The following is an 11,842-nucleotide window of genomic DNA, read 5'->3' as shown; positions in this document are numbered from 1 at the left end:
TAAGAGAAATATCTACCTTCAAAATGCAAGAGACAAAGGCAAATCAAGCTGGGTTTATCACGGTGCCCTCTTCTGGCCCTTGGAAAAACAGTCGCCTTGCTGTCCCCTGGTGTCTACTTGGAAGAGGCATCACAAGGAGCATCTGCTTGTGCAAATCGATTTATTTATTAAACTGGCCAGAAAAGTACCATCACAGACCATTCTAGATACCATTCAAAACACGTTTAAAAATCCTTCAGTTATGTATGGGTTTATAAAAATAACTTACAACACTATTTTAGAAATCTCAATAGAAATACAAGAAATTGTTACCAGGTAGGAATTTAGGCATGAGGCTTCTGCCCACAGGGCTGGGGAATTCACCCCCTGTTCACACTGCACTACTGAAGTTCCAAGAGCCATTTAATAAAAGTAATCTGAACCTTTCTGCTAAAAGAGAGGGAAATGGAAAAACAAATCAACAACCACATTCATCTCCATTACAGAGAGCCACTTTTGCCATTTCTTGACAAGTAAACATGCAGCTTATCCAACACAGGAGGGTTATTCAAGAATCTTGTCTTTTCACTGAAACCTCTGTTTTAAAAGTATTGTTTTCTTAATTAAATATAAAATATAGCACACATGGAACTAAGTAGAACTTTTAGACCCTATCTACACAACAGATTTTTCACTACTGGTTTTTGGAGTTTGGCTGGGGGGTTTGGTTGGTTGTTTTGCGGGGGGGGTGTTCTTTGGTTGTGTAATTTTTTTGATTCTAAGGGCTCACTAATCACCAGGAAATCTCAATACTTTTGTGTTCAAAGTGGCCAGTTCAGACCTGAAACAGTGCAGCTTATGACAGCTCACCTGGAAAGAAGGAAATTTACTCAAATGTAATGAAGTTGCACAGAGTTCTTTGGAAGGACAATTTATTCAATACTGGAATTCTGTCAGCTCCAAATCAGATTCATTATAATCACATAAACCTCAGGGAGAGCTAAGATCATCACATCTGCATTATATGCATGATTTCAGGGAAGAAACACAACAACTTTCATTATCAAAAGGCCTTAATAAATTATTTTCCTTTCTCACTGAGAAGAATGCTTTCACAAATAAGGCTCTCTAAATAAAAAGTCACAATGGAGTCAGTTTGGAAGGCAAGAAATAGGTTGTTTTAGGTGGTACTAAACCTTTTTCCAAGGCTATTTTCTTCCTCATGATTAAACAAGTAGAACTTGCCCTCCATAGGCATGTAAAGTGATAAAGGCATGAGCTGGTAAAGTGTATGCTCATGAGGAGACCTTGCATTTGCTGTGTCATGACCCAGAACACAGGAGCTATTTTATCTGATACAACTACCTGAACTTGGGGGGAATTTTTCTGAGTTGGGAAGTTCTTTGTTCTGGAAAGAACTAGAAGGGAATGTTCAGGAAAGAAACTAGAGAGGAATAAAGCCAAACCAAAACATTTGTTGTCCAGCTGTGCTAGCAGTTCTTCCATCACTGCCCACCAGACAATGCAGGCTTCAGGCTATGACTTCATGGAGGCATTCATTAAATGCCCTGCTAATCACCAACTTGACAGTCAAGATTCCCATTGCATTGCTAATTGCCAGCCAGGCACCACAAGTGACCAACTCCCACAGAGCTCTTCTCCTTAGGACGATGGAATGTCCAGGTTAAGCTCTACACATTTCTGCAGGTGTCCAAGGGTGACTTCTCCCAAACCCTTCATTCTGAATTGCAGGAGTCAGACACTGTGATGAAAGTCAGTCTCTGGCAATAGCAAGGATGGGGGAATTTAACCTCAGCATCCACTCACAGCGATGTTTTCACCAGAACGCTTAGTCATGGACAGGGTGGTGAATACCTTGAGAAAAAGAAGAAAAAAGACTCTTAGTATGGCTAAATTATTTTTTTCCTGGAAGATTAATTTGGGCATGATGCTCAAAACAGCAGCCATTTCTTAAAGTCAATAAAAATCATACATTTAAAATCCTTGCCATTAAACAGCTCACATGCATACAAACAACTTTTGTTCTCTTCATTTAGTTTATGTTCTTCCTTTTACAGTGGAAAAGAAAGAATTGAGGAAGTCACATGGCTTTATACCACCTCTCGTCTTAATGCTCCTAAGTTTTTACAGTGGGAACAAGCTCAGCAATAATAAACTCCTGTACACCTAATGAATAAGTGTCTTTATGGCTCAAAGAAAACTTCTTTGTTTGGGAAAGCGGAGTTAACGCAAGGCCTGGCCATTTGGAGAGAATTTTGCCTTTGTGCCTTTCTAGACATTATAGAAATGTGGAAGTGATTGCTGATGAAGGTATTATGTCTGAGATCTGTATCCTCTCGACAATAGCTATGGAAACACTGAGTAAAACTAGTTTGAAAAATTCCAGTCTTTACTGCTTTCAAGTCACATTAAAGAAAATAACATATATATATATATATATATATATATATATATATATATATATATATATATATATATTATTCCCAAATAATTATTGTAAAATTAACAGATTAAAATTTGGGAAGGAAAATTCTACAAAAATTTGTTTAATACTGGTACTTTCACTATGCAAATAATTGCATGGTTTTGCATACGTATAATATAGAAAGGAAAAAAGGAAATAAAAACCACTGTTATCTAAATGCTTCAAAGTTGCAATAATTAGTTATCATCAAAGCCATCTCTCAGGAAGAATAAACTTAGCACAGAATAAAATACATACACGTTTCAGCTATGCAAATAACACTGAAGTATCTAAAGATAATGGGAATCAGAAAGACACATATTTCTCTAAGTAGAAGCTTTGCTGCATTAAGGCTGCTAGCAGCTCTTCAGAGGACAACATCAATAAATGATAAACCTCTTCCACTTTCTAGCACGTAAAGCATTATACACAAATCAGGAAGATGAATGCATGCCTAATATATATGGCATAAGAACAGTGACTTATCTAAAATATAGTGCATGTCTTGAGAGAGGGGTTTGTAGTCTTTATTTCTGATCCACAACCTAACAACATATGGGAGTCTTCATTTATTGTTATTTCACTTCAAAAGACCAAGATTAAAAAGCACAAAATTTATCTGCTTTCCTCCTGGCCAGACTGCAAGCTCCAGGTGTGGGAGGGGACCACACTGCTCCCTAGTAAGCCAGCTGGAGTAATTTGATAATTGTTGGAAACATGTATTTTTGGATATAATTTGTTACTTAAGACAAATCTTAGATCTAATGGCTGGAAAGCCATCATTATCTACCTGGAAGAATCACCCCAGCTTTCAGAAGACAATTTCTCTTTATCACGGATGATCAGTAGTACCCCCTGAATTTCAGGCAGCACAGTGCAGTTGAGGCTGAGATGTAATTCTATGTAGGGCTGAGGTCCTACCAGTTCTGTGCTTGCAGTTATTTGGACTTAACCTTGCAAGAAATTCCATTCTGAGCTCCTGTTTTCTGTAGAATAAAATTCTGCTCCAAAAAGAAAAGGGAAATCTGGCTCTAATTTGTAAGCAGTGAGAATGGGACCCTCGGTCTAAAGGTTTTCTTCAAGTGGAATAAAACCATGTTTCACAGGAGACTTAGCAATTAATTAACACTAGTGCCAGTGAAGATGTCAGCACTTGACCCTGTACCACTTCCCCTTTCCTGTTCAAATCAGACTTCATTTTCTTTAACTTTTGAAGGGATGTAACAAAAATAACAGTGATATTATCCGTTGTTCTATGCATCCAATATGCTCATTCCTCACAAATCCCGGTTTTCAAGCATTTTTCTAATCAAAGAGTGCCATCTTGCACTTTGATTTTTGTTTACTGCTCAAGAGATTAAATTAAGTAAAAGCATGAAAAACCCTTTTGAAGACTGTCACTAAAAATGATCGCTGTTCCCTGGAGATTTTAAATGGCATATTTCTCCTGAGCCAATTTCTTCCTCCCCCACTCAAACAAATATGATTATCTGAAATTACCTCCCTGAATTATGTCTAATCATCATTCTATTCAGTTTCAATTTTAGCAGCTCAGATGTCCAGAATAAATTATGACTCTCATCCTCTCTTCACACTGCATATGCTAATACCCCACTTGAGTTCACAGGTTTGAATGCCTCCCTCAGAGATCCCCCTCCACAGGGCCCCTGGGAAGACAAGGACCTGCTAGTCCCTTTTAAGGGCCTCCGAGAATGCCATTAGATGGTTCTACAAAGAACAGAATCTGTATTGTGGATGCTTTGTAGAGGACTCAGATTGCTAGCAGTCCATTAATGGGGTCCTTATTACATTGTTTTTACTAAACCACCTAGAAAATAGAAGAGAGGTGGATGTCACTTCTGCCAGGAGCATTCTGATGCTCCCTTGTAATGCTTATACTTCTAACACAACCAGAGACTCTGTATGAAGGCTTACACTGGTCATAAACAAGTTTTCAGGGAGCCTCAGCTAACATAAAGTGGTCCTAATGCTACTAAAATCAATCTCTGATTTACATCTGGGAGGAGCTGTCCCACACCTACTAGAGTAAATTGAGCTCTTCATTAAGAGGAACAGCAAGATATAACAAAGAAGAAATATTTGTGTAGCTTCATGAATTGAAGGCCTACAGGATAAAGAAAAGATTTTAAGAGGAGAGAGTTAAATAGAAAAATTGTCATGTAGCTGGTCCCCTTCCCCAGCACCAGTTTGTAAGCCTATTTTGGGTACACTAATCTAGCTTTGACAACCACTTTAGCAGAAATAGTATTTGAAACCTTCATAATCTTGAGTGGTATAAAAATTCTATACTTCCCAGTAGAGAGAGAACTGCATTAAGGGAAGCCATAAAATTTTCACAAATGAACACAATTAAAAAAAAAATTATCAGACTAAGCCTAAGTGTTAGAATTCTAAATATTAAAACCAGATAATTTCCTCTCCTTTCCTCCCCCCTACCTTCCTGCAGATTTGGACCTCTTTAATAGAGCTCAGTTATTCAGATTTCCAACACCTTACCCCAGAATACCATGAAAGCTGGGCTTTGAGGTGACTTTGTATACAAACCTCTGCACAGACAGGATGAATTCCTACAGTGCTGTCCAGCTGTTCTTTTGTCAAGCCACATTTAATAGCAGCTGCAAACCCTTGGGTGATTTCTCCAGCATTTGGACCAAGGACATGGAAACCAATGACTCGCTCCTAAATGCCAAAGACAATCAAATGCAAGCACAGTCATGAATTCAGTTCTCTTTAGACAACGTGAAAAGTTTTCTTATTCAGAGTACATTATTTAATCAGCTCACAAAATATATCACAAATTAATGTAACCACTAAACTGTGAACTATCATTAGCACCAACAGATGTGAGATGGTGTAATTTTGTTCTCTCTCTCCAAAGATTCAACTAGGAATTAAGGAGTCAGCTTTCTAACAAAATTTTGTACAGGAGTACATCAAGAGCATGCAAATTTAACACACCCCATAGTCTGTGCTCAATTACACATTACTGTGCTCTGAAATTTTATTCAGGTGAGTTATTCCACTCATGCCAACAGAACACTTGCCTAAGTAAAGGTGAGAACCCTGCATTAAGGTTTTCAGTATGAGGGCCTGTGGTAGGTGGCTACAGGGTCTGCATCTGTTGAAGAATTTTCAGTTTGATAGTTGCTCACAGGAAAGGACCACAAGCTGAAGTTGTGGCCAACCAGACATGGCAAGAAGTCTGTTATAACTGAACTGCCAATGACTTGTGGCAGTGCTGGCTTTCAGTGGGAGATAATAGACTTAGAGACTGGCAAAAAACCCATCCAGTTACAAGGAAGGAATTATTCACACTTCTCCTCTCTATACTCCTGTTCAATTGCAGAACTCATCACACTGCACATACATCCTCAGAAAACACCCAGCAGAACAAGCTGTACTGACTTGACCTGCTTTTCTTAATGAGAGAAACATGAACATTTAGCACATGTCACCTCTTGTGGGCTTTAGTGCCCTTCAGGGAATTCATTAGTTTTTGGTGAGCACAGATGTAGCCCAGTTGAGTATCAAAAGTTATCTGCACTTCCAGCTAAATATCACATACATTGGGTATAGTGAATACTACTGACAGATTATTATTCTTTCAGTAAGTCTGAGGACTGAGATTTACCACAGGGTTTATTTAAATAAGAAAAGCTACAATTGGGTAATAAGTAAAATGGAATTATCCTTATTTTCCTTTAAAAATATCGACATATGTCAAAACAAAGCCACAGCAATGAAACCAAGGTAATGAGAGCTTCAAATAGTTACTGAACTATTTTTTTTCCAGGGTAACTTTCAACACTAACCCTAGATGTTTAAACATGTTTCAAATTTTCAGGACAAGAAGTGAAAATAAATTAATGAAACACTTTAAATCACCATTAAACCTTTGCATTTTCTTAAGTGACTCTGGATTAGAGCACAGCCAGAGGTTCTAAAATACCTTCCACACTACTGCAAATTCCACCAGAAAGAGGAGATGGACAGGTTTGCAAATTTTACAAAATGTTGACTAGATGCTTAGAAAGACTGCAGGAAGATAAATCAGTATCTAAGAAAAATGAATAGAGGTTAAGTAAGTTTTGGGGGTTTTTTCTTATACGACAGAGAACTATGCCACCATCTTAACAGGAATACATTTTAATAGAATATTACTCATCATAATAATTTATGTTAATAAAATCAACTACATTTTATTGAACAGGTGATGATCATTCTGAGATGGGCACACCAATTTTTCTAACAAACTACTAGTTTTGCTTTTGCTTCAGCAGGTACTGTACATTTCCATGGCCAGGAAATTTGATCGTATTCCAAGGATAATCCTGGCATTATCACCCTAAAGGGGATTTGTGCAGGCAAGATACATTATCCTGTTAGAACAAGCTCAAGAGTTTTATGAACACATGTGAATTTGGAGAGGTTACAAGCTGTAATGGTTTCTGAGAGACCTCAATTTCAGAGAGAAGAGTCTCCCAGAAGAGAATGTGCAAGTCTGGGGAGGAGAGAATAAACCAATGAAATTCCTAACCATTTTTATATGCATTGATTTGCTTCTCAAAGTTAATGAACAGTCTTAAAGATCTCTACTTCTTATTTTACATATATGGAAGAAGTACCATATATAAATAGCAATGGCAGAATTTTGTATTTTACTGGGAGTTGATTTTGTATACACAGAAATATGCATCACTATAAATATTTATTACACTTCAAAAGGTAGGCAAATTTAAATTAATTTTAATTTGTTAAAAACAACCTATTTATAGCTGTTGTATCATCAACAGTTTTATGATAAACATTTAGACATTGTTTTCCCAGGAAGGAAAGATGCACTTACATTATCTTGAATATTGCAAATTATCTTTGCATAGCATTTGTTGTTATCTCTGGATGGCACAGTCCACTCCAGTGGCCAGAAATGACTATGGTAGACCTGGAAATAAAACACAGGTTAAAAAAGAGTTGTAAAATTTCTAAGCAGAGAACACGATCTTCCAAAAGCTGCCAGATTATCCTAAATAATGAGCTATGTACACAGCATTTAGAACATCTGAAATCATTATGATACTCTTTTCCCTTAATGAATGCCAAAGACAGAAGTCTCTATAAACCAAGTACTAGTGTCATCCCATAATTAAAAGAAGAGAAGCCATAAGAATATTACACTTCCAGAATACAGTTCACCATGCTTTTATTAAATAACAAGATCACAAGGGACTCAATAATCTTACTGAAGTTTGCAAAAACAAAAGCCAATAAGGTGATACAATAAAGAGGTCAGAATACACCAAATGAGGACTTAGCCAGAACACAAATTCTTCTGGGTGCACATTTTAAAATATAAAGTGCTTTGAAAATCAAAAACACATTTTCCATAATAAAGAGCCCAATGTTTCACATATAACATCAAGAAATTCACTCAATAACAAAAATTTGACTGGGTATATACAAACTTTGTGGGCAGAAAAGCATTTAAGCCTTTGCCCTGTGGTCAGGTTAATAGTATTTTTCACACTGTCATTTTGAGTTGTGTTTGCTTATTTTCCTCCAGAGTCCAAATCAGAAAATGTCAGCTAAGAGGGGGACAAGTTCTCAGCTTCATGCACTACCACTTACCTGCCTATTTCTGTAAATAATGCTCCTCAGGTGATATTTGTAGGACATAAAAGTTCAGTTTATTGTGAGATTTCCTCCCCTCATGCTTTCTGTAGTGTGGTCAGTACAGCATTTTGGAAGAACAGCCTCAGGCACTAAGTGCTTATATTTGTCTAATTTCACTCATGACCAGCAATCCCAAGGAATGAAAAGGGATTACTCACATGAGTAAAATTAAGCACATACCTCTTTGTACACTCAAAGTAAACAGGAAAAATGAGTGTAACATTTGGCTTTATAAAGTAAAAATCACTATGGTAAGGAAATTTGCCATGCTGTAGGTACCAAAGCTCCACTTTGTCATTAAAACCAGTGTATTGCTTCCAGCATATATCCAGTTTAAAATTATCCTGAAGTATTTTTAGACACAAAGAAACCCTTTTTCTATTTTTTTTAAACCAAACATTCCACCTTTAAGCCCCTCTTTGCCAAAAATAGAACATATCTGCAATTAGAGCTATTGGAATTGAGAATTATTTTTATAACATGTCTAGGAACAGCCAAGGAAGACAAAAAATGTACCTAGTCACCTCCTGTCCTTACATCAGAGCACAAAATGCTATTTTAATTTACTCTTAACATTATTTTAAATTGCAAATTGGAAAACTAAAACCCAGATGAAATTAAGGCATTTACCTCAATGTTTTCCTCCCCAAATTTCTTCACTGCGGTCTCTTCAGAGTACCCACAGGCTCCATACTCCAAAGGAGTAAATACAGTAGTTGGAACATTCACATAGTCACACTGGATGGCATTCAAAACAAAACAAAAACCCACACAACATCAGTAATAAAACCAGCATTCAGCAGTCTGAAACACAGCAAGAAAAGCTTGATTATTCACAATTCTGAAAGCTCTTTTATTTTTTTTAATTGTCTTAAAATAAGGTACAGTTTTGTGTTTGTCCATTCCAGAGGTGTTAATTAGAGCAAGAACAAAAAGACAGTTTAAAGCCACACTAATATTAGTAAGTATTGATTAAGTGGCAAAGGAAATTCAGTGCACCATTTTAAAAACGTACCAGATCATAAGCCAAACTGGAGATAAAATTTGCCTGTTCAACCACTTCTACAAAGCACACTATTTTTAGTTGGAGATGTTGCAAGGGCACCACTACCATTCAAAACTCATTTTTCATCAGCTGTGGCCTAGGTGATGCCAAAATAGCCAGTGACATGAAGTACAGCCATCTGGGGGCACAGTGAAAGCTTGTCACTTCTCCCAGTTTTGTATCATCTCCAAACTTTCTGGGGGTGCACTTGTTCTCAGCATCCAGATCCAGTAGTTTAGATGTTAAACAGCACTGGACCCAAGTCCAAGCCTGTGGCACACCACCAGTGACTGGCCTTCGGCTGGTCTCTGGAATGCTGGTCACAGCCCTTTAAGCTTGTCTGTTCAGCCAGTTTTCAACCCACCTCACTGGCCACGTACCCAGCCTGTAATTTATCCCTTTGTCCATGACAATGTTATGGAGACAGTGTCAAAAGCCTTCACTAGACTCAAAATAAACAAAAATCCCCTGCTCTTCCCATATACACCAAAAGAGTCATTCTGCCATAGCAGACTAGCAGGCTGGTCAGCTCTATTTCATGTCTAGCAATTTTATTTTCTACATATTGCAACTCTAATTAATTTCCTTTGTGACTGGGGATCAACTAAGATGCTGACTACTGTTCTTGCCCCACCTATCCATAATACCTCATTACATTTCAATCACCTTCTCCAGATTTGTTACAAAGGCAGTATAAGCCACACTCCCATTTTTATAAAGTAGTTACTCATTTCTTGGATTCACTGAATAAGAATGCTTCCTTTGGCAGCATAACAATTTTTGTACCTTGACAGACGTATCTGGCATAAAATGTAAATTAAGACATATCCATAGCATTGCAGCAATAAAAAAAGTTGGCTTCTACTACAGTTTCTTAAACCTTGCCTAGCTAATTCAATGACATTATGCACACTGATTCAGGATTCTGTTACTGCAGTACCTGCCAACATAAAACAAACAACTCAGTCAAGCTCTAAATCTAGCTGATAGTTGAACTTGCTATGAATACAGCAGGCTCTGAAAGGGAGAAACCTTTATGGTCATGCCATATGGTTATAAAGGTGAGACAAGCACCCATATCAGTGTAACAATTCTTTAGAGGCACCCTCCTTTCCTTCTGGTTTAAACATAAGGTGTAAATGAGTACCCACATTGCTCCCATTTGAACAACCATAACCTGGCTGAAACCCAGAACTGCACTAATATGAAACATGAACACTGAATCCACTAATTCAACTACTTGGGTATAAACATGTGCTGAGTTACTGGTACATCTGATCTTCCTTTGTGTCCACATTCAACTACAATTAGGACTTCATATTATATTGAAAGCATACAGATGAGAAGTGAAAAAGATTCATGAAAATAACACTGAAAATTAAGAACATCACAAACTCCTATTCCACTCTATTTAGGGACCATAGGTAGGTTAAGTAAACTGCCTTTGAATGGGTGTTAAGGCACTTAACAGGATGGGAAAGATTGCTGACTTTTAGTGAAGGCAGTAGAATTAAAAACAAGTTAAATGATCTCTGTTAATTTCATTATCATTATACTCTGAAAGAAAACTAAACCTGCTTAATAGGAAAAAAAAGAGACTACTGCTTAATCCACAAAGTATTAATTTCATCCTACACAATTAGCCAAACACATCTGCAAGTAATATCTTTGCCAGGGGAAAATTAAAATGATCATCAAAGCTAATCCTTAAAATTCTACTGGGTTTTCCCCAAGCAAGCAGACTTGCACTGTGCAATTAGAAGCAGAGCAGTGACAGTGTTTCGTGGCAACTGGTTCCTTACCTTAGTGGTTGCCCCAGCATAAAGCCTCTGAACCAACAACCTTCCTGCCTGGATTGCCACTGGTGTGAGCTCCAACTTGTCCTGCAGGATATCTCCTATAGCATAGATATACGGAACGTTTGTCTGCTCCTCGTCATTGACAGGAATTTTTCCCGTTCTGCAATTGGAATTAATAAGAAAAAAGATCTAAGTGGTCTGCTGTGAAGGGTGGAGGTGTAAATAACCTTGTAGGCCCCTTAACTTTAAGAGAAATATTTGTATGTGAAGTATGAGGGAAAGAATTCATAGTCATAATCTTACAGTCTCGGGCAGGAATATAAAATAGGGAAAATTTGACCAAAACTACAGGATTTCATACACTGGATAAGGAGGTAGCTTGAGAAGCTGCAGCTCATCTCCTAATTACTGAGATGAAGTATAAGCCTCTTCCTGAAACACCCTCTACCGCCTGTTGAGCTGTGTACTGGCAACTTTCAGGAATGACAGGAAGAGACATTCTCCCACTCCATTTGTAGGACAAAACAATTTTTCCACTACTGAAATTTCAGTCCAGTGGCTGAAGCTGTTTATAGAAGCTTATCCTTCAGGGTCCTACACAGAGACAGGTCAAGCTGTTACACACCCCTACCTAAGGGACAGCCAGCAAGCTTTTTAGCTGTAAGTGCACTGAGCTAATGGAAGTTTTTAATTATTAATATTTCCTACTTCATCAATAAATGAGATAGTGCAGTAATCACCACAGGAAACACATGTAACAGGGAAACCTATTCAGACAGACACAAAAACAGTCAGATAGTTACTTGAGAGACTAGTGCCAATTCCTATATTAAAAATCCAACT

General features: G+C 37.5%; 1 protein-coding gene across 3 annotated transcripts in view; it reads right to left on the bottom strand.

Moving 5' to 3' along the window:
• Nucleotides 1-721: 721 nt before the first annotated feature.
• The window catches only part of TXNRD1 (thioredoxin reductase 1), a 35,446-nt gene continuing 24,325 nt past the window's right edge, over nt 722-11,842 (bottom strand). For 2 of the 3 annotated variants that reach the window (XM_068191025.1, XM_068191023.1), the window contains exons 11-15: nt 11,003-11,159; nt 8,786-8,893; nt 7,332-7,427; nt 5,030-5,164; nt 722-1,854 (exon numbers count right to left, since the gene is read on the bottom strand). In XM_068191025.1, coding sequence (XP_068047126.1) covers nt 1,792-1,854; nt 5,030-5,164; nt 7,332-7,427; nt 8,786-8,893; nt 11,003-11,159 — 559 coding nt within the window. In that variant the 3' untranslated portion in view covers nt 722-1,791. The remainder of the gene's footprint in view (nt 1,855-5,029; nt 5,165-7,331; nt 7,428-8,785; nt 8,894-11,002; nt 11,160-11,842) is intronic. The other variant, XM_068191024.1, reaches the window with a different exon arrangement.

Source organism: Anomalospiza imberbis, chromosome 5 (genome assembly GCF_031753505.1).
Source record: "Anomalospiza imberbis isolate Cuckoo-Finch-1a 21T00152 chromosome 5, ASM3175350v1, whole genome shotgun sequence".
Classification (NCBI taxonomy): domain Eukaryota; kingdom Metazoa; phylum Chordata; class Aves; order Passeriformes; family Viduidae; genus Anomalospiza; species Anomalospiza imberbis.
The sequence above is the reverse complement of the archived record's forward strand: the minus strand, read 5'-3'. Positions and strand labels throughout refer to the sequence as shown.